This window comes from Haemaphysalis longicornis, unplaced genomic scaffold, assembly GCF_048455015.1.
Source record: "Haemaphysalis longicornis isolate Haplotype H1 unplaced genomic scaffold, Haemaphysalis longicornis Haplotype H1 scaffold_2, whole genome shotgun sequence".
Lineage (NCBI taxonomy): Eukaryota > Metazoa > Arthropoda > Arachnida > Ixodida > Ixodidae > Haemaphysalis > Haemaphysalis longicornis.
In genome coordinates this window covers 270,089,795-270,115,025 of record NW_027526295.1, presented here as the reverse complement: position 1 = coordinate 270,115,025, position 25,231 = coordinate 270,089,795, and the positions used below count along the sequence as shown (strand labels likewise).

General features: G+C 46.5%; 1 protein-coding gene across 1 annotated transcript; it reads right to left on the bottom strand.

Moving 5' to 3' along the window:
- Positions 1-232: 232 nt before the first annotated feature.
- On the bottom strand, positions 233-24,007 carry LOC144170701 (organic cation transporter protein-like). The gene is made up of 12 exons (XM_077700648.1): positions 23,720-24,007; positions 18,920-19,135; positions 12,930-13,306; positions 11,598-11,701; positions 10,186-10,340; positions 8,407-8,575; positions 7,488-7,635; positions 5,100-5,185; positions 4,442-4,656; positions 2,060-2,241; positions 953-1,092; positions 233-410 (listed from the first exon to the last, which is right to left on the bottom strand). Exons 3-12 carry the CDS (start codon positions 13,290-13,292, stop codon positions 347-349), a joined length of 1,626 nt encoding a protein of 541 aa, XP_077556774.1. The 5' UTR covers positions 13,293-13,306; positions 18,920-19,135; positions 23,720-24,007; the 3' UTR covers positions 233-346.
- Positions 24,008-25,231: the final 1,224 nt, after the last annotated feature.

The following is a 25,231-nucleotide window of genomic DNA, read 5'->3' as shown; positions in this document are numbered from 1 at the left end:
CATGGGCATGCTGTTGGGTGCACGGAGAGGCATCCGTGTAACGAGTACAGGAAGAGTTGTGGAAGCGTTTTCTAAAGGCTCACATCCGGGCTTCTCGGCGTGCCTTGTTATAGACGGGGCGCATATTTCTAGGGATGGGTGCGACGTTGATGTATTGTTGGGTGCAATAGAAGGACGCGTTGTCTCCGTTCGCATGTTGGAGGAGGAGAAGTCTTGGAGGAGAAGTCTTTTCTCGTTTATTCTTCAAGTAACGGCGCTTCCTTCCTGTGGTCAAGTCCTTGGGAACTCACGCACAATCGCTTTGCAGCGTCCTTTATTGAGTGGAGAGCTTGTCTCGGAGAAAGAGCTAGAGCTGAGTTACTTCCACAACGTAGACTTGTTGGTGATCGCGGGTCGCTGTAGCGGCCTCCCTGCACAATAAATCGAAAGTGAAGGGTGATCGCATACCTGTTTCCTATGCGTTTTTACTTAAATCATGCTGATGGCGAGAACCGCCGTGCGCAAACACAACTAAATCGCATTATTTTTTGTTCTTGCCAAAAGTTACAAACCAACAGGAAGCCCATGTTCCTTTTGAATAAAGCTGTTTTGAGAGCCGCCAAAATGGTACGAACCTAAATAATATAGGCTGTATAGTTTAACATAAAGCGCGATAGGCCAGCTATGAGAAATGGGTTGTCGATTCGGAACCCTAGGAAGTAGATCAGCACCAGCTTCAGGAAGGTCGCTGCAATTCGTTCCTTGTCACCATCGATAATCAGCACCTTCGTAACATATTGAGCGTCACATGTCATTATTTTTCAACAGTAACTCTCGCCGCATGTGACGCAACCAACAGGGATGCGCAAAACTCTTTCTCATTGCAGCATTCTAGATTACCTAACAAGTAATGATTCCACGCGGCGTTCAGGAATACCACACGACCGTGTAAAGTTGCATAGTAGCCACTTACTTGGCCGAACCGTCCTGTTTGGCAAAGCCGTCCTCCAGAGTCCTCTGGAAACTCTCTGGAAGAAGCAGGGCACCGCCCGCGGCCGCCACGCAGAGTACGGCGGCCACCACATTTGGCACCCACGGCTGCGTAGCGTGGCCCTGCGGGGCAGCGAGCAACGCACCTTGCGTAAGGCCCACACAGTGACGACGAAGTTCGCAAATGCGGGCTAGACTTTTCACCTATCTCATGCATGCATTGGCTACCGTACGGGCACGCTCACAACTACCGCAACGTAAGGTTCCCTTCCCTAAAGAAGAAAGTGCATGACAGCTGCATCTTACCGGCACTCACCTACGGGGCAGAAGCTTGGAGGCTCACAAAAAGGGTACAACTTAAATTGAGGACGAATCATCGAGCAATGGAACGGGAAATGATAGGTGTAGCATTAAGGGACAAGAAAAGAGCGGAGTGGGTCAGGGAACAAACACGTGTTAACGACATATTAGTAGAAATTAAGAAGAAATGGGTGTGGGCAGGGCATGTAATGCGAAGGCAACGTAATCGTTGCTCGTTAAGGGTAGCAGAGTGGATCCCTAGAGAAGGCAAGTGTGGCAGGGGGCTGCAGAAAGTTAGATGGGCAGGTGTGGATAGGATCGACGTTCCGGTTGCCTGTAAGGTAAATGCTGAACATAAGCCTAACAACACATAAACTCGAGTTTATTGGTCAATGACGACGAGGGCTGCCATCGGAAGTTCAAGGCAAGTTAATCGATGACCACTGGACTGCGAAGTCAACATAACCGCCAACACGTTTGCTTTAGCATACAATACACGTAAAGAGTTCTGAGTGCCTCTCTTAATTGTCATAGTTATCTTGTGTTGGATAGCAACTGTTCTATTGAAGACTTCTCGCCCTTAGAGTTTTTACCTTTATATACAAAATACACGAACGTGGTTGTAGATTAAAAAAACACAACCCTTTGTCTGCCAGCAGCACATGTGCACAGGTGCGTGCGCGTGGGCGTGCTTCTGCATGCGTATGAGCGCCCGTGCACGCGTCATATTCCCTCTCCATGTGTGCTGCGTTGACCCCTGGCACGTGTCGGCAAGGGCGTGAATGCTCACCAAGTCGTCCAAGAAGGGCGCTAGCGCGGAGCCGACGTATCCCAGCGTGGAGCAGAATCCCATGGCGACCGAGCGTACAACGGTCGGGTACGTCTCGCTCAGATTCACGTTCACGACGGCGTTATTCACCGAGGAGCCAACCTTCCCCGCCATCAGCAGGCCCAGACGCACCCAAGGGTACTCTGCGCATGCGTGTACACACTGCCATCCACGCCATAAAGCGTAATTGCTCTTTTTCGCGGGACATGGGCTTGTCCTTCGAAGCGTGATCTACAGCTGCAAAGTTTAGAGCGGAAACCCGGCCCATAATTTCCGTCGTGTTCTTGGGCCCCACAAAAAGTTGTCGGCTGAACAACTTGTTTCAATATCGTCCGCTTTCCTAGGTTTCATATTCAATGTAATATTTTAACAGCATGTTTAGGCCGACACAAATCCGTCCGGCGTGCCCAAAGAGCCCCGAGCGCACGTGAGCGATTTCCTCGCGGCCACCGCCCGGCGTCGTCCAAACTTGCGCGTGGGCTTACGCCACATGAGGAGATTCCACCTTCGTCATTGTCGTCGTGTAGCTTACGGCGCGTCACGGATCTGCCGTGCCGAAGACGATGACGACAAATCTGTCAAGCCATCCGTTCAGAATCCACTAATGACGGCCACCGGAGTAGTTGACGAAGAAGTGGAGGTCTACCGAGCTAGGATGCTCTACAAGAGGATTTGCCCTACGCGGCTGCGCCGTCGGAAGATGACGACAAAAGGAATGACGACGATTGCACTCAATAAAGAACTGTACATACTTTAATGGTCTTTGCTTGAGAGTGCCGTCCAAAACGGCTTTGCACTGCTGGGGTTCAGCTGCTCCCTCTCTTCGGCTGTCAGTGGGGGTGTGCGGAGGAGCTAGGTCGACCCCCCGCTCAGCTTTTTCTCTAGCCTTGCACCACGAGTCCAAGCTATGCCGATTTCTTTATGTTATATAAAGAATTCAGGCAAGCTTGCACTCACGCGCAAGACTTTATTGGCGAAGCTGTTGTAGGGGACCATTGCCAGACCCATAGTTGAATTTAAGTATCATTGTTTATTTGCATAATTGGGGTGCTAGTAATCATCATCAAATGCATCAAAGAGGTCGTCGTCTCCTTCGCGATGATTAGGGGATGCAAAGTCTCTTCCTCTCATTGTAGACTTCCACCAGCCCAACTGGCGAAGCTTGCACTAAGTCTCGCAAGGCTTGAACCATAGTGAAACTGAAGGATTTCTTTACATGTGAACACTCAAGGACGCATCCCCACGCATTTGTACAAGTTTTAAATTGTTTATTTACATGTTCCGTCATCGCTTTACACTGTGCTAGTATTAGTCATCGTATTATGTATCGATATCGTTGTGTTCATCATGCCAAGCATTACATGTGCGGTAGCACTGCAGTTTTTTTTTTCCTAAAGCCACTGCGGGAGCCTAACTCAGTGGTCGCCGCGAGGCACGCGCTCACGAGCGCTCGGCATTTTCTCGCTCCTTGTAGTTTTTGCCAACTTTTTTGTTGTTGTTAAAGCAACTGCGCGTGCCGGGAACGCTCGGCGGTCGCCGCGAGGCACGCGCTCACAAGCGCTCCGCATTTTCTTGGTATGTTTTCCTTTAACATAGAACTTGCGCCTTCTACAACAGCTCCGCTGTTATAACTGCAAGTTAAAATACGCGCCCCACCTCCCTTACCTTCATCAAAGGTGTCTCACCAGTGGGAAATACCGCCTATTTGCGGGATTTTCTTTTTCTCTTCATCGCGTAACAGAGACCCAAATTAGGACGGCCGTCCCTTCTCTTCTGGCATTTTCCAACGTTAGGCCAAACGCTGCGCTTTGAGTTCTAACTGGTACCAACCCTTTGACCAACAATGGGCTTAGCCCATCGTTGACTACAATGTTAGAGCTACCTATCGTTAAGCCCAACACACATAAGCACATAAACCCACACGTTCACTGGTCAACGTTGGCTGATAAGAAATTTAAGCTAGAGCAGGAGTGCAAGCCCCCGTACAGTGTGGCACACCCACGTAGTATCAGGTGCCCAGAGGTGCATAAGTCAACGCCCGCTTCTTTTTTTTTTTTTTTTCATTTAGTGCGAGCGTTAATACTCGTAGTGTTACATACACCCAGTTCTGATGGAGGCGAAAAGAGAGTACGCCCCTGTGTACGAGATTTCGGCGCCCGTTAAAGATCCCCAGGTGGTCAAAATTAATCCGGAGCCCTCCATTGTGGCGCCCCTCATCGCCTGCGTTGCGTCGGCGCGTTAAACCCCACAATCAATCAAATCAAGCAGGAGGGCAGTGAGGCTTAGTTCCCTTCAATCCCGGAGTTCCCTTTGAGTTCCCTACAATCATTTGAGTTCCCTCACCGAGTGGCAGGAGACATAGGGCGACCATGACCAGAGCCGACAAGACCATGGTGCCGCAGATGATGCACCGCCGGCGGCAGTACTTCACGATTAGCGCGTTGATAAACCTCACCGGGTACTCAGACAGGGCAGCGAGGGTGAAGTTGAGGTACGGGTTGCCACCCACGCTCGCTGTAGACACCGTCATGCGGTACCACATGAGGCTGCATACCATCCTGTGCACAGAAGTCAGCGTACAAATAAGCTTTCAGTTTGCGAGCTAACACTATGCATACGATGAGAACTTCCAAGCATATAGGGCCTTGTGACAGTTCGCGTGCTCCAGTTCAAAACTATTGCAGATGTTTAAAACTGTCCCGTAAGGTGTTGCACTTCAATGAGGTGCAAGGAGAGAAAATAGAGAAAGCGGGAAGGAGGATGGCTTACTAAACATGATAGAAGATGTTCAGAGCTGCTCACTGAATGCCACAAAATAAACCGACATCACCATTCTAAACCAGAACGCACGCCAATAGCAAATAACAACTTGTATTGCACATTATAGATTATTACTCATCGCCCCTTACTTAAACTGATGCCCAACTAAACGCCATAGCGACTACACGTGTAATACTGAAATGTGTTATGTGTTGCTTTCGGTTTGAACACTTGAACTCACATCTGCAAGCTGAGCAGCACTGTTATTTTCGCCCAGACTTTTGTGGAGAAAAGGTCAGCAATAGACCCTCTGTTAACATCACGTGACTGAAAAGGAGAGAAAGAAATGTTATGGAAATCTGCGATTCACTTGCTCGCGCGCCTTGACTACATCCTCACAAAATCGCGCACGAACACACCGGCCCCTTTTGTAGTATTGAGGCACTGAGCCCAGCTATGCAACCAAAGAACTTCTAGCACATAAACAACGTCGTGATATGTTATCATCATCATCAGCCTGTCTACACCCCCTGCAGAGCAAAGGCCACTCCCATAGATCTCCAATTATCACGGTCCTGCACTAATTAGCTGCGACTAATTTATCCCTGCAATGTGATGTATAAAGCATACGTGTTACCTAGCCTCGCAATACTCCTTCGTATGATTTAGAGGGGCCATGAAAACAAAACAGAAGTTTGGTTCCCTCGAGTAAGTGCATTGACCCAATAAATAATTGCAATATTTTCGTAAACTTCCAATCAACAGCTAATAAGTTACTAAAGAAAACATATCAAGCAGTCCGTACTTTCTCGCCCGGTTCCTATGCATACGCCACGCGAATTTTGTGCGGTTGGCGGCCGCCGACTAAGGAAATCGCCAAGAAACATGACTGTGCAAGTGCAGTGGTGCCGCTAGTACAGTTTGATCATATCACCCGGGTGCTGACGCGCAGTTAAAAGCTTGATAGCTCTTTCCCTAGGTTTCCCTAGAATACGTCACTGCTGACGTCGTGTACCGCGAACTTTGAACGTTTTCAATTCTTTGTATTTTTTCCTCTTAAAAAATGTCTATCGGTGCTGGACTGAAGTTCAGAGAGTTACCAAAATGTGCTTCTTTCAAATAAAATGAGTTGTATTTTGTCTTCATGGCTTCTTTAAGAAAGTCGCTTACCCATACTGAATCCGGCTTTGTCTCTCTGAACGTAGCTTTGTCATGCGGTTTAGTAATATAGATAAATTAAATTATAAAGGATTATGTTGCGTCTGTTCCCAAGTAATCAGTTAAAATACAGATGAAGCTACACAATACGCTACATCTTTCTAATACACTTAAGGTAGATTTTTTGCTATTTATTAATTCATTTACCACCGGGGTATTAAGCAGGGTACAATAAACTGACCCGGCAGGCGGATAATGCAGGTCAAGATTCTCCGTACCCTACTCCCTTGCATCATCCGCAATTAAGGTCCTCACAGATGACTTTGTTCCTGTTCAAATTCGTTCAAGCTTTGAGAAGACTTTCATAACACATCAAACTGGTGTGATAAATGTCTAATGAAGTAAACATGTTAACGAATGAATACAATGAGAATATTTCTGAGCAGCAAAAAAACTGACCCCAGCCTGTATTTTTTGGCGATTTTTTTTAATTGTCTGTTTATTCTTATACAAATACCTCGGTCTTACTATTGAAGCAGCGTAATATGAAATGGGAATGTTGGCTACGTAGCTAATACTGCCAGTCGCATGCTTCGTTATCAGCGTTGCAACTTCTTCTCTGTGCCGAGCCCACATAAATTGTCTGTAAAGACACCCGTTTGACCAAAGCTCGAGTACTAACACGTTGCATGGGACCTTTCTTCGCAGGCAATCGCTTTCGCCCTTAAGGTAACTCAGAATCGATGAGCCAATTTTATTCAATAAAATTATTCTCGGCATGCCAGCTCAAAAACGATGGAAAATAATTCTTAACCAGATACTATCGCGTTTGCTTCTTTAATAAAATTTAATGTCACAACATGTTCTAGTACAGCCAGTTTCCCCTTACCTCCGATGTATCGTGTTGCTCTGAACACAGATACGTTGGAATTCAGAGAATTCTATATTCAACCAAGCCTGTATTCAGATGCGGGCTTGTCTGAATACATACAATGCTGTTTTGGCGTGCATCTTGATTCTTTCATTCATATACGTAGCTACGAATGGAACCACTTTCCTGGTGGCCGACATTACGCCGACATCACGGATTCCGGTAGCTTCAAGATCAGCGTACATAATGACACCACTCGATACAATGCTCCTTTTCTGCAACTATCAAAACCTGCACCACTCCTTAATACAATGCCTTTGGTACCGAAAAAATAATACAAAAAGAAATAAATAGGAAAAGTGCATGCTGTTTAAAAGCCAGAAAACAGCAGCTACTCGGTAATTTTTAATAGCTCGGTGTACTTCAGCAATTTTTGCGGATTTGAAAGGTTCGCGATTCACCAAAACTACGTATTTTATTTCCATACCCCTTTAATACATGCAACTTGTCAGCGCATAATGACTGCCACAAATTCAGCCTGCATGCTACTGACAAAGGCACCTATTAGCGATATTTTAGCGTCCCCAAAGAATCACTCACGGCTGCCTTGTTGCGCTTGGCCTCGTCGATAATCTCATCGACTAGGTGTGGTGGCATGCTTCCGTGCTTAGCGAACTGTGCGACCACTTTCTTGGCCGCTGGGAACCGGCCCGTGGCCATCAACCATCTGGAAGATTCTGCCAAAAAACTGTCAATAATGCGTTAAAACAGCTTTCCCGTTGGGTTCGCGCTGAACCAGCCATCCGCACTGCTCACCCCACCCCACCTACACAGGTAATTGCAGTAAAGCATGGAAGCAAGCATGGAAACAAATACATCGTGACAGCATGCCCTGGAAGCAAAGTTTCATTGTCGCAATGCCTCATTTAAGTGCGTATACAATATATACGAATATAGTTCTAATTACAGTCCTGATTAAGCTTTAGCAATCACCAAATTGCGTGCTTGCTTGAGTGATTGATTGTGGGGTATAACGCGGCGACGCTACACAGGCTACGAGGCGCGCCGTAGTGGAGGGCTCCGGATTAATTTTGTCCTCCTGGGGATATTTAATGTGCGCCGTAATCTTGAACACACGGGCGTTTTCGCTTTTCGCCTTCATCAGCAAAGCGGCCGCAGCGTCCGGGATAGCAACCCCATAGCCATAAAGGCTATGCATCCGGTCGCGTACTTTTTTACCGCATTAAAAACCACACCAACTCACAGCGTTTCGTTAATATACTTTTTTTTCTTTTATACAGCAGTTTATTGCTATTTTAGTCATAGCGGCAATAAATGCATGCTTCTCTTAATCGTTGTTCCTTGCCTAATTCTCATTAAAACTGCAGCTGTGCGTTCTTGCAACAACCTTCGCGTTGCTCGGATATATCCAAGTGCAAAAGCTGGGAGATTTTAGTTGCTTGCATAATGCGGATCACTACAGCGCTTTCTGATGCCAGCACGAGGTATGTTTTCTTACCAGAACAGTACCAGCAGCGGTGCTAGCGGCACCGCCGCGTAGAGCTGCGTGCGCCGCCAGTCTTTGGCCAGGTACGCGACCCACGGCACCAGCACCATGCCCGTCGTCCAGCCGCTGCCCATCATCATCGCTGGCATGTAGCGGTAGCGTGGTGACACAGTCTCCACGACTTGAGGTGCGTGTGGAATAATAAAGAAACACAAGCCTCAGTGAGAAGAAACCATGTTGTTGTTTCGCCCTTTCTCACGTAGCTCTTTTACCGAATGCGAAGGAATCATTGAAGCACAAGGGCAAGCTGGCAGTCGTAGTGTCATTTACTGGTCTTGACATCCATAATTTCAATAGTTTCATCAGTCTGTCTAAGGGGCCTTGCTTGAGCTCTTTACAACAGCCAGCATGTTGTACTAGGACATCTTGCAAAGCAAAGACTTAAGCGTGCAAACGTGCGGAGAAAAAAAAAAACATCCTGCTTATGTTTTCCAGATAGGTTCAATATGTTTAATGCTTAAGCATTCTTAGGCTAATTTCTCTTCAAATATGTCTCGTCCGTCCATTTTTTTTCCTTTCGCCTGGAACGTTTGACATCATGCGTCTAATAACCAATTGTTTATCTGTGCAACCAGAAAGCAGCCATGGGCAACAAACAGTGAGAGAGAGCTCTTTATTAGAAGGAAGCAAAGAGGTCTGCTGGCATGTATTCGCCTACATGCTACTCTGCGGGGATGGGGAGAGGGGAATAAAGCCCCTATAGGAAGCAGGGCGAAAGACAGGCGAAAAAAACTGGTTGATTCCTCGGTCATAGGAATCGGCAAAGCACGAAAGTGAAACGTGCAGAGAAATCGGCAGCGAAAGGAGCATGATTTGTGGGATGACGGATGTCTTGTCGGTGTGCTTTGCGAGCGACGTCCTGCTAGCCGGTCACTTCAGGAACGATGCGACCGTTTCGGTCCTGATTCCGTAGTGTATACGGCAGACGGTTGCGTTGCGACGAGCTCAGCTTGTGGAACGCGAGAGGTAGAATTTGTAGCTTGAACCGTGCACGCGCGAACGCGTTTCGCTGCCCGCAGGCTTTCCTCTTCGCATCAAATCAGTCGGTGTTCGCGTCATTCGCCCGTCGGCGTCGCTACGACGCAGCTCACGCCAACTCTCGGCGCTTGTTAGCATCATGATGCACTACTTCGCTTCCCCTCGTCTAGACGGCAGCACCATCCGCGTCAATGAAACTTTTTCTGCCGTTTATCCTGTGTTCGTTGGGCTGGCGTCATTTCCGTGACGGATATGACGTCATCGAAATCTTGGTGTATCCGGGAATACAACACTTTCGTGTTAAAAATGAAGAGGTAAAAAATAAGGTAACATGGGATATTCCGTGGGTCACGTAAAAGTCCAGGTGGTCCCACAGGATAACGATGTAGAGTTCTCTACATTGTCTCTGCGACGCCAATATCGTGTAAATAATCAAACACTGCATCTAATACTCTTCGCTGGTATGATCAAGAACTGTTTCAATAAGAGCTTTCATTGAAAGCCCTTCTTGGAACAGTGAGTGGCGCGTTGTGCCAATTGTGCACAAAGCGCCCATTTACCAGCCCCGCAATTTTCTTGTCCTTACTGGCTATTGTCTTTATATTTACGTAAATTTCAACAGACTAATAAGGGCGCTAACATCACTAAGAGTCTTATCTAAATTTCAATAGATATTATCGCAAGTCTTACTAAGGGCTCTAACATCACTAAGTGTCTTATCGCAATTGCAATTGATATTATCGCAAGTCTTACTGAGTGTGTAGATGACTGCCGAGTACGCGGAGACCCCGATTGCCATGAGAAACCGGGAAATATAGTACATGGTGGGTGTAGTGGAAAAGGCGGCCATGAAACTCGCCCCGACTGAGAGCAACAGTCCGCCCAGTATGGTTTTCTTGCGGCCAAACCTGCGAGAAACGAAAAGCTGACGCTTGCGGGTACTCTGAAAAAGGCTATACCTGTGGAGCGCACACGTTGACACCTAATCGTTTAAGCTCGGAAAGAGTCCTGAAGTGCTTACATCAATCAATCAATCAATCAATCAATCAATCAATCAATCAATCAATCAATCAATCAATCAATTGATCAATCGACCACTCGATCAATCGATGGATCAATCAATCAACCAATCAGTCAATCAATCAATCAATCAATTTAATTTATTTTGCCTCTGTACTGGAAAAATTGAAAAGCCGGAAAATGGAAAAAACCACTCTTCCATCCAATACGCTGATCCAAGGAGGCACAAGATTGCAATCTCGGTAAAAAATTTTCTCTCACGCCTGCTTCCAACAAGTCGTTTTTATTTGCGCCCAAAACTTTGTACCTTATCAAAAGATCGAAGGTTGAGGCCTAAGAGGCTAAGAGGGCAGATTCACGATGACTCGAAGTATTTTCGTTTCTGTCTTTTGTAGCCTGTCCCACACTAAAAAATATTAAGTTAGACATAAACAGGCAGTCTGTAATAAGACAGACATGGTTACCGCTTCACATAAAAGATGCCGGCTTTTCTTAGACTTCCTGTAAAATCGCTTTAGTTTTTTAGGATAAAATTTATACAGTGGTCCCACAGGTGTTGCTTTCAAAAATGTATGCCAGTTATTTCGACGCATTCTGTAGGGCCAACTTCTTGTCCCCTAAAGCCATGTCTACCGCTGGAATAAAAAAAGACTACTTTTGTTTTCCCAGCTTCACTATTAGGGCTGTCTTTAATTGTGAAAATGCTTAGTTTTTCCTGTACTACTATGTTGGCTGTAGTTTGAAGCTTGGTACAGTCTCTGGACCGGAGCAGTACAATCGTGAACATAGCATATAACGTAGAAACTTATAAGATACATTTAGGTGAAAAGTTTTGCCTCGGTTCAGAGTTCTGTACATGTATGTCTTGCTCTTAAATCATTTTTATGTTATTTATTTCAACTTGTATAGCCTGAATTTCCAGATTGTTAAAACGGGTCTTGTCTTCATGGGTGTGTGTGGTCTGATAGTATGCTGTTTTGGTACAAACAATGTAAGCCCAACAACCTTTTTATTCAGTTTGGCCATGTACGTGTGCAGTATAAAATACACTGCAGCTAGAGCCCCATAACCGCGGGAACCGTGTCACTGTGATGTTTTGGACATCAGAGTGACACGGCGGCATAAACTGAGAGTCACCGTCTTACCAGTCGGCGATGTGGGACGTAACAACGGCCCCTACGACCATGCCGGCGAGGAAGATGCTCTGGACGAAGGAAACCATCCACCTGTTGTCGCATACCATGTCCCACTGGGAAAGTCGACGAGTGAAATTCATTCGAGAGGTTCCTTAAAGGGACAGCGAAACACATTTTGAACACGCCAGATAAACCGGCCCAGTCTTATATTATGTCGGAAGGGTGACGAATTGGGCTTTGTGGTACAGGAACACCAGAAAAGTAACTGTGCAACAAGTGGGCTCCTACTGTGGAGACCCAGGTTCAAGACTCCTGCGAACTGAAATGTGTTTTCAGTTTACGCTTTACGGTAGCGGCCATGCTCTGGACCGGACAACAAGAACAGCACCAACCATAGAGTTTCATACTAGTATATTCTGGAGGGAAAAGTGGCGCCACTGTCTAGGGGAGCCGCGCTTCAGCGAGCGTTCCGTCATATACCGGCCAGACACGTTCCGCTTGTCCTTGCCATGTCCCATGAACAGGATGAAAAGTTGCCTCTGGCTGCAAAACAGCAACAATATTACTGTAAAAAAACTATTCAAATTTGTTTCGTGTTTATAAAAGTGAAGCAACGAAACGTTGTCGGTGATTATTTACAAGCTTCATGCGAAAAAGAAAAAAATGTTGACCTTTTTTGTTGAATTTGGCTTCGAGACAAAAAGAAGACATGTGGCTAGCTAAGCCAAGTAGGCGAGCAACGTCGCTAGGCGCAATGGCGCCGCCCACGACGGCCCACGATTGCAACGCCAGATTTCCGTCTAGCATATATTACTATGAAACTCTATGGCACCAACGACGGCTTTTTTTTTTCGCATGATGGGGCCCCTGTCGCTTTCACCGTAATAACACCAGCCAGTAGCCCTCTACAGCCCCTTCCTTGTAACTTCGTTCCTACGGCGATGGTCCTTTCTCTCTTTTTCCTCAACTTCTATTCCCCGTTGCAGCAGCGTCGGCAAGCCGATTCGATTATTCTCCCGCGTGAACACCTTTCAGAAAAAAAAATCACTTATGTTTTGAATAGTCTCATGGTAGTCGAATACAAACATTTTGAGAATGTAAATACATTTCCTAATATAGTTATATTAAATCTCGGGGCTTCGAATATCAGCGCCAGAGTACACCTGACATGTAAAGAATATTTGAATTTACTATTTCATTCACAGCCTCAGTTCTAAATTGGCCTGTTTATGACAAAAGCCGGCATTAAACAACTATATCAAGTACCAACTGACGTAGTCTACGAATGCTCAAGCTAAATTCGTTCTCTTGCCTGTGACGACCAACGCACACGTTACTCACCTCCTCGTTGACTGTCTTGCCGTACACGCTCCGATCGTAGACCCAGGATGTGCACAGTTCAAGATCCCCACTGGCGTCCTCGGCTACACCTCGGGCACCATTCCAACGGTCGCACAGCGCAGTCTCATTGTGGTCAATGATGGCGGTGATATTCGTCCAAGCGTTGATGGCTCTTCCCGAAGTGGTGTTGGCTGCCATCTCCACAACATCGGTGCAGTGGAACACGATGTTCGACGGAGCCACGAACACGGGCATCATCATGTTCCATGTCGCGGGCAAGCCACGGGTGAAGGCGAACACGAAGAGGACTAAGTGGCTGCGACACAGCTTGTCTAGCACAACATCCACCGTAGCCGGAGCCATCTCCTGGCAGCTAGCTGTGAAAGAAGGAAATGCCAAAAAGAACATGCCATGGTCATAAATTATGTGGAACGATCCAGCAACTTTTATCCTGACTGCTACTCGCGGGTAATTTTGTAAAGTACAGGGCTAACATGCACTACGAGGAATCCAATCCTTCCGTGCATTAAAAAAAGGAAAAGTCAGGCTTAAGCACAAATTTATACACCAACGCACTTTTTTAACATGAAATAAATTTTATTGCTCTATAATAGGGATTCTTTTCTTTGTTTTACTATCTTTCAGGACTTCAAAGGGGCAAATAAACGTTGGTCATAAATCAGACAGCTTCGATCGAAACAATTAGATGGTGGTTTATAAAACCGCTGTGATTGAAAGCACACAGAGAAGGTGACAGGTCAACAGTCAGAAATTAGGTAGAGATAATAACTTCTTTGGAAGCCAAAAACTGACGAATCCTGATGCCACCATTAGAGCGATGGAATGGCGAAAGCTCAGCGGTTTCTTATCATACCAAACTGCACCCGGTCATCTTGATTGTTACAGCCCTTCATTTTGATGAAACACAGCGCATTTTTTTTTTTTTGTTTTTTTGTCACTGACGTGCCACCCCTTTCTAGCCACTTTCCCTGCATTAGGCTTCTTCAGCTGTAGCATTCTCCGAATGGCCATGTATCACTACGCACGCACCAGGCTTGGAGTACTTCGGCAGCCCCGCCTCTTCTCCCACCCAGACCTCAATACGGCCACGTAACTAGAGTCCCCGAGACATGTGGATTATGGCACTACGCGACAGAGGTTTTTTTTTTTTCTTTGCTGCACCACGTACCCTGCGCCATTGCAGACAGCGCGCCAGCCTCCGTTGCAGGCCGGCTACTGCGAGAGGTAGCCCGTCCCTGCTCTCTCCCCAGCTGGCTTTTTCTGGTGGCAACGGGTATTTACCTATCGCCGGGGGCCGCATTCGGATTCATGCAACGAAGTTCCCTATGAACGTTTCAGAGTATTGTCCATGTGTGTGCGGTGAAGTAACCTATGTGTGTGCGGTGCTAGTCAGAGTTCTTGAGTCACGCACATGAGTCACCCTGAAGTTGAAGCTTATCAAGCAGTGCAACTACCCCGATGTAGAAACCGAAAAATTTGAGTTGATTATGAAATCTATTTCACTGAACGCCAACAAACGTTTCTTCGGTGGGACATTTAAAGTGAAGCCGTATATATCTATCCCCACCATTTCACCATCCAGCAAAGCCGCTTTATTCAACACCGCTTCTCCGCTCCTCCTCGCCAGGGTCGACGCCTTTCTCGAAAATGTCATGCCCCTCGCCACCGGCGATACCTATTTCGCAAGGTGCGCAATTGTCTGATAATGGCGCCAGCGCCGTTATCAGCAATTGCACTTCTAACTCATTATGGGACAGACGTGTGTTGTTCGCTCGGAGGAAGAAAAGCGGGAATTGAAGAAGCGTTGGCCGAACGATTGGCAGGAAAACAACGGAAAGCCACTGCAGCAGAACGTGCAGCCACCGCCATTCCCGCACCAAGTTCCACCTCGTCGAGTAGCTGCGATCGCCCCCGGATGAATGGCATCCTGCCCGCCTGGAACGCCGACGTAAGCAAATAATTCTTGTTCAGCTTGAAAGGCTTTTAGAGCGACATTTCACCGATGCCTTTCACGTCTAAGCACACGCACATGACCAGTTGCTGGTTTATGCCTGTACATGGAGGGGGGTGGAGGGTGCACACGCAGCTGGGCTTCATGCTCTCATCGATGACATGCCCGTTGTGCTGGTGGGAGTTTTGAACGTGGGCGTCTCACGACCCAATGCGACCTGTGCGCTGTCCTCCGTGGTCGAGTGGTTTGGGTTGGTGTTCCACAGACAGTAAGGTGCCTACGAAGCGGGAGGGAAGCGAACGGCACCACGTTTGCCCGCTAGAACAAAGCTCGCGTCATTCCAAGTTTCACTCAACTAATTTGCTAGGAAGAAGGCTAAGCTGCAAATTACGGACAAACGTGTTTTTAGTGCACTTTTTGGACTGGGTCCAGCTTCGCTGGTCATCCTTCTTCACAGAGTGAAAAGGTACTGACTTTTTTTTTCTCGGCTGTGGATCTGTTTTTTTTTTTTTCGCTTCTGCACTTCGACCATGTTTCATAAACAACTGAGAAAGTGTCAGCGCTCACCATAGCTCTCTAGTTACCCAATAGACAGAAAATTGTAGCTACTAAAAAGCAAAGCCTACCAATTCCTCCCTCAAAGAAACAACCACAGCGTCAGCACTGCTCCACACTCTTGTCCTCGAACGATAAGAAAGTCTGCCAAAATGTCGCCACCAGCATCACGTACGCACATCTCTCAGCGGCCGTATCCTCAGTAAACAAACGTGCGTTCTTTTTGTCTCCTCTGCAAGCAATCTGACATTTAGTCACGTGCTGTCCTTAGCCTTTGACAGAGCAGTTTTTGGAATAGCAAGAGCGTTTCACCAGTGGCCCCCAAAGAGACGAAGATGGATGTTTCGAACATCTGTTGGAGGCCATCATTAGTCAAGCACTTTGCCTGTCACACGGAATTGCATGGAAACAGGGACTTTAAATAAAGTTGGGGCAAACAAATTCGGGTTTTTCAAAGGGACAGAACACAGATTATCGTAGAGTATATTTTGTTTATTCCAAATGAAAGGGAGGAAGGAAGAAAAATCTTTGTTGAACGCCTGCAACAGACACAGTGTGTAAGGGCATTCCTTAAAAAACCTCAACCCGGAACAGTTTTGCTGATAGCGCAGAACTTTTGAAATCGGAATTTTTAGATTTACCAGTGATACCTGTCCCGCCAAAAGGAATGCTAGCAACCATGACAGTCAGCCGTGTCGCAACGCACTTTTACGTGCACATGATATCAAAAGAGGTATTTAAAAACCTGTCCCCGGCTAAAACAACAATATTATTCGACCTTTCCTATTCGCTCATGCGGTTTTTGTATCACGCGTTGAAAACGACGGTGTTGTTTTGGACACGTAACGTAGTGCTACGTTTAGTCGCTACGTGTCGCAACCTTTCAGACTTCAGAAAGTTTAGTGCCCAATTAAAATTATTTCCTCCTGTTTATTTATAAATTACTTGCGGTTGCCCTAGTATATAAGAGGTGGGTTTCATATGAGCTAGACGACATGTACTCCACAAAAATCGGTTGTCTGTCCCTCTAGGACAGACACTGAAATTCTTTAGATTCTAGTAGCCCTACCAAAGTCCATTGGTTGAATTGTAAATGTCATTTCTTCATTGTTACGTTTAAAAAGAGAAATGCTGACTTATGCCACGGAGGTAGGTGAAGGTGCTCATTATTACGCATGGCGGCTAGGAAGTTTATGCGGACTGTGCAGCAATAGCTAAAAACTTTTCACTTAGGGCATAGATATATGTCGAACAGTTGAGAAAGGGTAGGACTCTCTTGGGAACACTAGGGCGAATAGTAAATTTCGTGGTCTCCCAAGAATGCTGGAGTGTTTACTTGTTGCAGTAAGGCTTCTTTTTTTGTCCTGGCATAATGGCCGCTGTTTTATTTCTGTTTTATTTCTGTTTTTATTATTATTTTATTGTACTGTGAAGAGTACTGAGAATATCATCGGTTTTGTTTCATTTTATGTTTAAATGATAACGAATTCGCATCACTTCTATGGTACAATCTTTATTGTACAGGGGAAAATTGGATTCGTATACTTTTCCCTCTGAATTTTATGGCATTCCTAGAGTAGGCCTCAATGTTGTTTAGCTAGCAGACGGCAATGTTCGTTAGCGGTTACAAGCTTAGGGACGTCAAAACTGTAGTTAGAAACTAGCATAGACGCTTTATAAAAATTAGTTCGAATGAAATATGCAGCGTAACGTTCACGATCTTGGTGCGCATGACCCAAGCGGCACAGAAAAGCGACACTCGTACTATATAGACAACTGTATAGTACACGCCAGACAAAACATAGGGAGGTACGAAATTGCATAAATTATGACCAATACACATTATACTTGCTTCTATTATTTCAGAATGTGCTGAAATATAATTGTGAGAACTATAAAAATCCAGGGGGTCTGTGCCTGATTTTAACTGCCAATAGTGCCGATGTTTGTGCCACCTTAGGGTTTACCGTAGGTTCGGCAAACACAGTTTTCAAGTGGGCGAAGGAAAATCAGCACTCAGTATGAGGTACTGTGAACATACTTAAACTGCCGTAAAACCAAACAAATAGCAATTCAGAGGCCGGACACAGCAATGAATTCAGCCAATGACATCTCTAAAAAGATAGAGAGCTGCTGTCGTACGTGGCTTGCACGTAACGTAACCACCGCCCTTTCTGGTGCATCGCTCTCAGCTTTCTCTGCGCTGTTCGAGATAAGAGCGACAGCCCAGTTCACATCCGTCCATCGCGCAGGCGTACACCAACGTGACAGTTACAGTGACGTCAGTGGCAGGTATATTTATATACAATGAAGCCACCTCTCCACTCATGGGCGATTCAGGTAGAACACGACAGCATAGTTTGGAAAAATGCAACCCTCAGAAAACGTAAGGCAGGTGGTCTCTGTTACAGCGACGATGTCGTATAAAAAAACGGCTTCTTGCTAAGAAAGCGCGAGGAGTGAAAACATTTGATCGAGGCTTGTTTAGTCTGCAGGTGCCGTTAACAATGCCGACGTTTACTGTAAAAAAACAAAGAAAAGTGATAGAGACAGAGAGAGGGAATGAGGGAGAGAGGGAGAGAAAGAGGAGGCAGGTGAGCTGAGAGGGACCCGACGAAGGTTTACGCTACTTTTTCATCTGCTTATCCTATCCATCTTCGAGTCGTCAGCTGCCTTCATGTCAAAGTGGCTGTTTTGTAATACGGCAATTATTTCCCGCAACAGCTTTGCCGACTAATTTATTTATTTATCAATGCTGCAAGCCTTCTCAGTCAGACAGGAAGTGGGCGCTCGCTGCGCACTACATGCATGGGTACAACAATAGGTGCACTGCAATTGCTCATCCCAGTGCAAAGGGGCTCGTTAGTGCAAATCGGCGTCGTGCCAAGCAGTAAGGCGTATATTTTTTAAGAAGCAAGCAGCGCGTCACCGGAAAAAAATACGAGGAACATAACAATATTCTTATGTTTTTGCTATTTTTTGGGACACAGTGCAACACATACATCCGGTTTCCGTTTTTACTGAAGTCGGAAAATTATGCCGGTTTCTGTTTTAACAGACGTTTTCAGCGCACCTGTTAGCTGTTGATTAAGTCGCCAGCTTTACTGCTGCAGTTCTCCAAGTTCCGCCCTGATGGCAAATTCTGTTTTGCAAGACAATTTTGACTTCTGTAACTTCTTTGCGCCGTTTCATAGATATATTTCTTGAAATTATCAAGTGGGTCACCAATATGCCAGACATGTCTCTTTAGAATTGCAAGTTTCCGACTTACATTAGGGCCCATTTCCTCTATTTTGCTATTTGCAAGTAAGCGTCCAAGCTTTTTACTCTGGTGAAATACTCGTCGAAGACTTTTTAAGTTGCCCGTTTCTTCTCAATGTCGCTACCCGTTGGCTCATCGGACATTGCACGGGACGATCCAGGCACAGGCTACGTATAGGTAAAAAACTTGCAGTTTACACACCTGCGTGCGTGGATCGTCCCCTAGTAGTGGTGCATGGCTCCGTACGAAGTGAAAATATGGGCGCTGCGAACAAACAGTTCACGAGTGACCATCAAGGGGTCAAGTCCGCCCCAGTGATGTCCATATCCCGATAGCGATGTAGTGACAGCGCAGGGACGGCCAGTCCGGGATCGTTGAACGCCACTCAACAGGAGACAGTAGTAGCAGTCTGGGGTGCTGAAAGGCACATGTGCAATAAGTGAGCTGGCGGTCATGCCGTGCCTGTTTTGTAGTGGTGACCATGCAGTTTCAAGAAGAGATTCTTCTTAATTTTAGGTACTAAAACTATCGGAATAATTCAGACGGGATATAGACGCCGCGCGTAGTGGGTAGTATCCTCGATTCAGGAAAGAGGCGCTGACGGTGGAGAGCAGTATAGAGTGCGGCTGAAACCATACTTCCTCCGTAGATGAGCATGCTTCACTGTACGACAAGAAATGTGGGAAAACCAGCTGACAAAGACAAAGTTTACACTGATTTTCCTAAGGTCGCATTCACTTCTAAACAGGAATGCACTACTGAGAAGGCATACTCTTAGAAACAAGCATAACGGTCTTATATTAAGATAGGAATGCCCCAGGACGTTTCATTATTTTGTATGATTTTTTTTTCCATTCGCTGAAAGTTGTTGGTCTAGCTCAGCCTGTTGGTAGAGATGGCATACTTGATCCTAGCCACAGAAAGTCACGTTTTGAAAGGACTTGCTGCGGCAGTAATTACACGCGCCGTACGGAGCAGATGATATTGTCCACGCCAACTGTTCCTGTCCCATGCCTAAGTCAAATACGCCTATCCACACGGGACCAACAAGCAGGCGGTCTTGCTCGGGCCAGCCGTTCGTCACTCATGCTAGTTTGTTACGTGCGGGTGTGTACCAAAGGCCATACTGCGCCCGGCCCACGAACACAGACGCGCCTGTGCACGTCCATACGAGGAGCCGTCGCGGTGGCTGAGTGGTGACGGCGCTGTGCGGCTGAGCCCAAGGACGCGGGTTGGATTCCTCTCCGCAGAGGCCACTTTACTGGCGGAGGCGAGAAGAGAAAACGCACTTGTGTCTGAGACTCTTCGGCGCACAATAAAGATACCCATGTGGTCAAAATTAATCCGGAGTCTTCCACTAAGGCGTGCCTCATCGCCTTTGTAGCTTCGGCGTGTGAAACCTTATTGTCGTTCATTATAATCACGTCCATACTAGGTCAAAATGCGCGGGTTGCACGCGGCACTGAAGAGAAGCACCCTGTTAACTATGCTGGCAACGCAGCTCCGGGGAGGCTCACGGCTCTGAGACGACGCGCGCAAGCGAAAACCTGGCGGCACATAACAGCCAATTCGTAAAAGTGCCCCTTTCAGCTTTTCTTTCAACGATTTCCTTGCCGTACTTTCGTTTCTCGCGTGTTTGCAGGCAAAGAAAGACGATGTTGCCTGGCAGACGCTTAGCGTTTCCGTTGTGAAAGCACGCCAGGCCACGCGCGGGCATGCTGTGCGACGCTTTTTGATAACGACAGAGCGGTCAGCGACGATAAGAGACTATCTTGCGATGTGCAAGCCGCCGGCATGGAACCCGCAGCCTCGCGACACATCTTAAGGTGCAAATAAACAAATAAACAAAAATTGTCGCCCTTTTTGACAGGCATCCAAAACAAAGGTAGGCCATACTCTCACGTGCCTTGAGCCAATTATGCATGCACGCTTCGCCCTTATTCAATATCCAGGTGGTGCAACTTCTTTCGACGGTTGTGCCTTCCGTCGTTGCCATTTTTAAAGCGAAGCTTTCTATGCCTCCCTGCTGGAGTCGTTAGTCCGAGTGAGACGTACTACAGGAAAGCCAACTTTGCACAAAGTGTTTCCCAAAGCGATGATGATAATACTAAGCGAAACTTCCAATGCCTTACTAGTGACGTCGTTCGCTTCCCAGTTTACGTCCATCGCTAGCTCAAAATACACTCCAGGAAAGCCAACGTACACAATTGGTTCCCAGGAAGGCACATCAATCGTCCCAAGGAAGAAACGCTTCCCGTTGTCGGAATCGAACCTGGATCCGCCGCATTACGAAGCTGACGTCTATCCGATTGCGCCATTCCGGCACGGTTGAAGCAGTCTGGGTAAAGTGCCCTGACCCCGTCGCTTCGCGCCCTCCTGGCAGCGCCACTTCTGGCACTGCCTGTGCAGAACGCATGCTTTTGCATGGCGCTACCGCGTCCTTTCAAGACGACGCCCTTTTTTTTTTAAATTGGGCCCCCTGGTGCGACGAGAAAATCACGCGGTGCCGCTTTGTGCTGGCGATAACTGGAGCTTTCGCAGTGCTTCCAGACACGAACGAAAGAGTGAAAGCAATCACAGGAAGTGTTTCAGAGGCCCTTGAATGCGGCAGTCGCTATCAAACGCGGGTCGTACCCGTCTAGCGATCTGTTGCAGAGGAGGCGGATGCATCCCTCTCCTCATTTTTTTAAAAGAAAGCCGAGAGAACTCTAGCTCGACGCAGACAGCAGATAGGAAAAGAGATTACTGAAGCGTTTCATATTACCAGCCGAGGTCGTGATTGTGTCTGCCGCTCTTCCATAACGTATTCACTAGAAAGAGTTACTACATCTCGTCAAAGCATGGGGGTAACTCACTTAAGCGAATATCTACACTTGTTTTCGTAAGTCTTGTTTATTTACGACGTATCGGCAGTATGGCTACAGTATATTCGATAATTGCATATTTTCAGTTTATATGTAATGCTTAGAAAAAAAATTTCATTATTTAGGGTTGATAATTCCAACTGTTTTTACGTTTTCCTTAATGGGGTAGACAGTCAAAACTGAGTTTACGTATCGGAGAGGGCAACGCATGATGTCATTCTAGAAATAGACTTTCAGCATGATTGTGGGGCGCATTTACATACCCTGCATCCACAAACGTTCCCTTTCGAGAAAAATAGGCGCCCATAGGACTATTCCTCAAGTATGGCCACAAACCGCTGGGTGATGTGTAAACTACACGATTCGATACTTGGAAACGGCCGCTCCTTTTACGGTCACAGTGTGTGACGTCATCATGCGTCATCCTGCTTTATGTCATCATGCGTCATAATGCCCCTGGTGTCGGTATAGCAGCGACCGTGAACCACAACTTCCCGCATACTTTGTCAAACAACTTCTTCGGCTATATGGATTTGCTACCTACGCCATACCACCCAAACCTCAATGGTATTATTGAAAGACGAAATCGAAAATTGACGGTGATGTCGTCCCTGTAGGTATAATCCAATCACATAAGTTGGGATGCTACATAACACTTTGTTACGTGGGTCTAAATACCTACACCCATGAGATTACAGGTTATTCAAAAAAAATTCTCGTTTACCTGCGTGTTCCAGGCAGTTTGTGCGATACTGTCCCACCATTTTCCAATCAACAAGATTCATGTGCGATGCACAGTATGTCCTGCTGAAAAGGCGTATCAAACTGCTCGACTAAGGTCTTCAAACTCTCAGTCTTGTACTACTGTGTGGTCTGATACACGACAAACGCAGGTTTTACGCCCCCCTGGTGACTTTGCGTGGATTTGGACGCCACGGAAACGTGGCTTTTGCCTGATTTGCCTGATTTAGTTCATGTATACTAGCCTTTTCACTGTGGTCCAACAATTGCGTGTTAGGCGACAGCCAGAACAACGTCACGTGATCGGTGCTACCGTCAGGCCCAAGTGGTTCAGGTCGTCCACCTGAAGCACTGCTACCTTCGCCCTGATTAACTTTCGTGTGGAGCATCGTCCGTCACCGGAGAAATTGCCACATTGGAAATTTCGCGTAACATCCCAAACTTATGAATAACGTATCCGATGCCGCATACCCCTCCATTTTTCAATGTATTTATGTGAACTGAACGTTCACTGCGCAGAAAAAAGCCAAAGACGACAGAAAGAACACGAGACAATGCGAAAGTCATCTTCGCCTCTTTCTACGCAGTGAACGTTCAGTATGAATTACCAAATTTCCCAAACATATACCTTGCTACGTTTCATGTTTATGTGCCTATAATTGTATTCTACGCTTAGTGTAGGCAGGCAGGTCCAACCCAACAACCAACCGACAAGAGCTTTCACACCTCTGTTTTACTTACTTTCGATATTGCATACACGTAACTATCGCATGTGCACGCTAATGAACGAAGGAAAGCGACTGGTGCGCTTTATGCTCCAGCTAATCCGGCTTTTCTTTTGTTGGTGACAAAGTAAAAAACAGGAACGGCGAAGCACGCCCATACATGATTGTACGAGAATTTTGTGTATTCCTTCACGTTCTGTTGCTACGGAGTGACCAGAAAGCATGAAGTCACAGTACTGGTTACAGAGTATCCCGTACGCTTCCACCAACCTGACATTGTCCCGATTTCTTTCCTTTTTTTTTTTTTGCAGTCTGAAAAACTTTTTGGAACTTCCTTTAAGGCACAAGATTTTCTGGGCATAAAACCTTGGCGTTACATACAATAAAACCGTAACGCTCTGCTTTGAAGCTAGGTAAATCGTTCAATAAAGGGACAAGGTATTGATAATTCGATAACGCTGATATAGAAACACGGAATCATAACAGTATGTGGTGGCCTCGCCATGATAATGCAAAAGGGGGCTATTGGTTTTCCAACACATCACCAACCGTTGAGACAGGTGTTCACTGACTAATCATGACCATTGTGGACGCAAAGCGGGTCCCCTGTGGCTTGTTGCAGTACTTAACCCAACGACTCACCTCTAACCTGTCGCCACCGCGCCACTCACCTGGTTTTTCAAGCCAGCCTTACGAAGGTTATATCCGGAAAAGGGGCGCTCAAACTCCAGCCGTCCGCTCGCTGATGGCTGAGCGGTGCATCGTAAAGGAATAAACAGCAGCAGAGCAAGCCAGCCAGCGCCGGAGATAGCCTGCCTTCGCCTCTTCCTCTGGATGGTCAACACGCAGCCGAGTAAGAAGCGAATGCAATAACTTTACAGCATGTGCTGTCAGTGGCCTTCCCGCGTGCTCTGTGCGGATATTCTCCCGAAATGTTCACGCGACCACAGGCCACGTGTTAGCGGAGTTCCCACGAGGAGAGCGAGGTGCGAAGCAGATGGCGAGAATGGGGGTGTTGCACCGACGCCGGAGTGATAACACATCTCTGGAAATTTGCGTATGGAGAAGGAGTTAAAGCCCGTTCACGCAAGGCTTCTCTGGTGGATTAAGTCATGAAGTGCTGAACACGTGATCAAGGAGCCACCACGTACAGGAGCTAGCGGTCCGGAAAAAAAAGCTGGCAGAGACGGCGCTGCTGCCAGGCGAAGCTAAATCATCCGACTCAAATTATGCCTCAACGGCAAAATTTATTTGAGCCTGCCACCAAGAGCAACACGAAAATTGAGAGAGTAGTATAACGTAGAAACATTAGCTTCTTTGGTGCGGGGACATAGCGTATTTATTCGTTATGAGGTGGTCACGATTATAAGGCGAGGGTGCAGTTTGGGGGAGTGAAAAAGGGTATTCCTGAGCTTCGAATATTTATTTATTTTATTTATTTATTATACCTCAAAGGCCCGCTAAGGGCGTTACATGAGGGGGTAAACAAGTCACTGAAGGATGATTTGTGAGGTGGCTTCTTTGAAATGAGTGATGCAGGAGTGGTGCACGGCGTCAGAAGGCAGATCATTCCAGTCCCTAGATGTTTGAAGAAAAAATGAAGAATGGTGGGCGGCAGTATGCGCACGACCGAGATAAGAAGCTTTGTAATGGCTTAGTCGACACGAAAGGCGATGAGCAGGAATGGAAGCCTGGTTTAGGTGTACGGAATAATAAAAACGATGAAAAAGGCATAGTCTGAATTTTGCGCCGCGATGCTAGGTCAACATTAGCTCGAGATTTGAGTTCGGTTACCATGTTTAGATAGGATTAATCTGAGTAAACAAATCTGGCTGCATGGTTCTGGATTGATTCAAGTGTGTTAGTAGGAGTGATTTGATAGGGATCCCAAACGGCACATGCGTATTCCAGCTTTGGGTGGACAAAAGTTAGATAAGTAAGAAGTTTAACGGAAGGCGGAGCCAGGCGCAAGTTTCTTCGAAGATAGCCAAGTACACGGTTAGCGTCATTGCTAATATTCATGACATGGGACGACCAGGTGAGATCTGAAGTTATGTTAATGCCAAGGTATTTACATGAATTAACTGGTGTTATTTCAAAATTAAAAATAGAGTATTTAGCGAGTGAGTAAGCCGGGCGAAGGTGAATGGACAAGACACTCACATGTTTTCCGAATATTAAGA

Bases quoted from the DNA above. Each gene is read 5' to 3' on its own strand.
- LOC144170701 (XM_077700648.1), bottom strand. From the start codon at position 13,292: ATGGCTCCGGCTACGGTGGATGTTGTGCTAGACAAGCTGTGTCGCAGC. The intron at 4,657-5,099 runs GTGAGTTCAAGT...TTCTGTGCACAG, and splicing joins GTGCTGCTCAGCTTGCAGAT to GATGGTATGCAGCCTCATGT. The intron at 411-952 runs GTAAGTGGCTAC...TTTATTGTGCAG, and splicing joins AAACAGGACGGTTCGGCCAA to GGAGGCCGCTACAGCGACCC.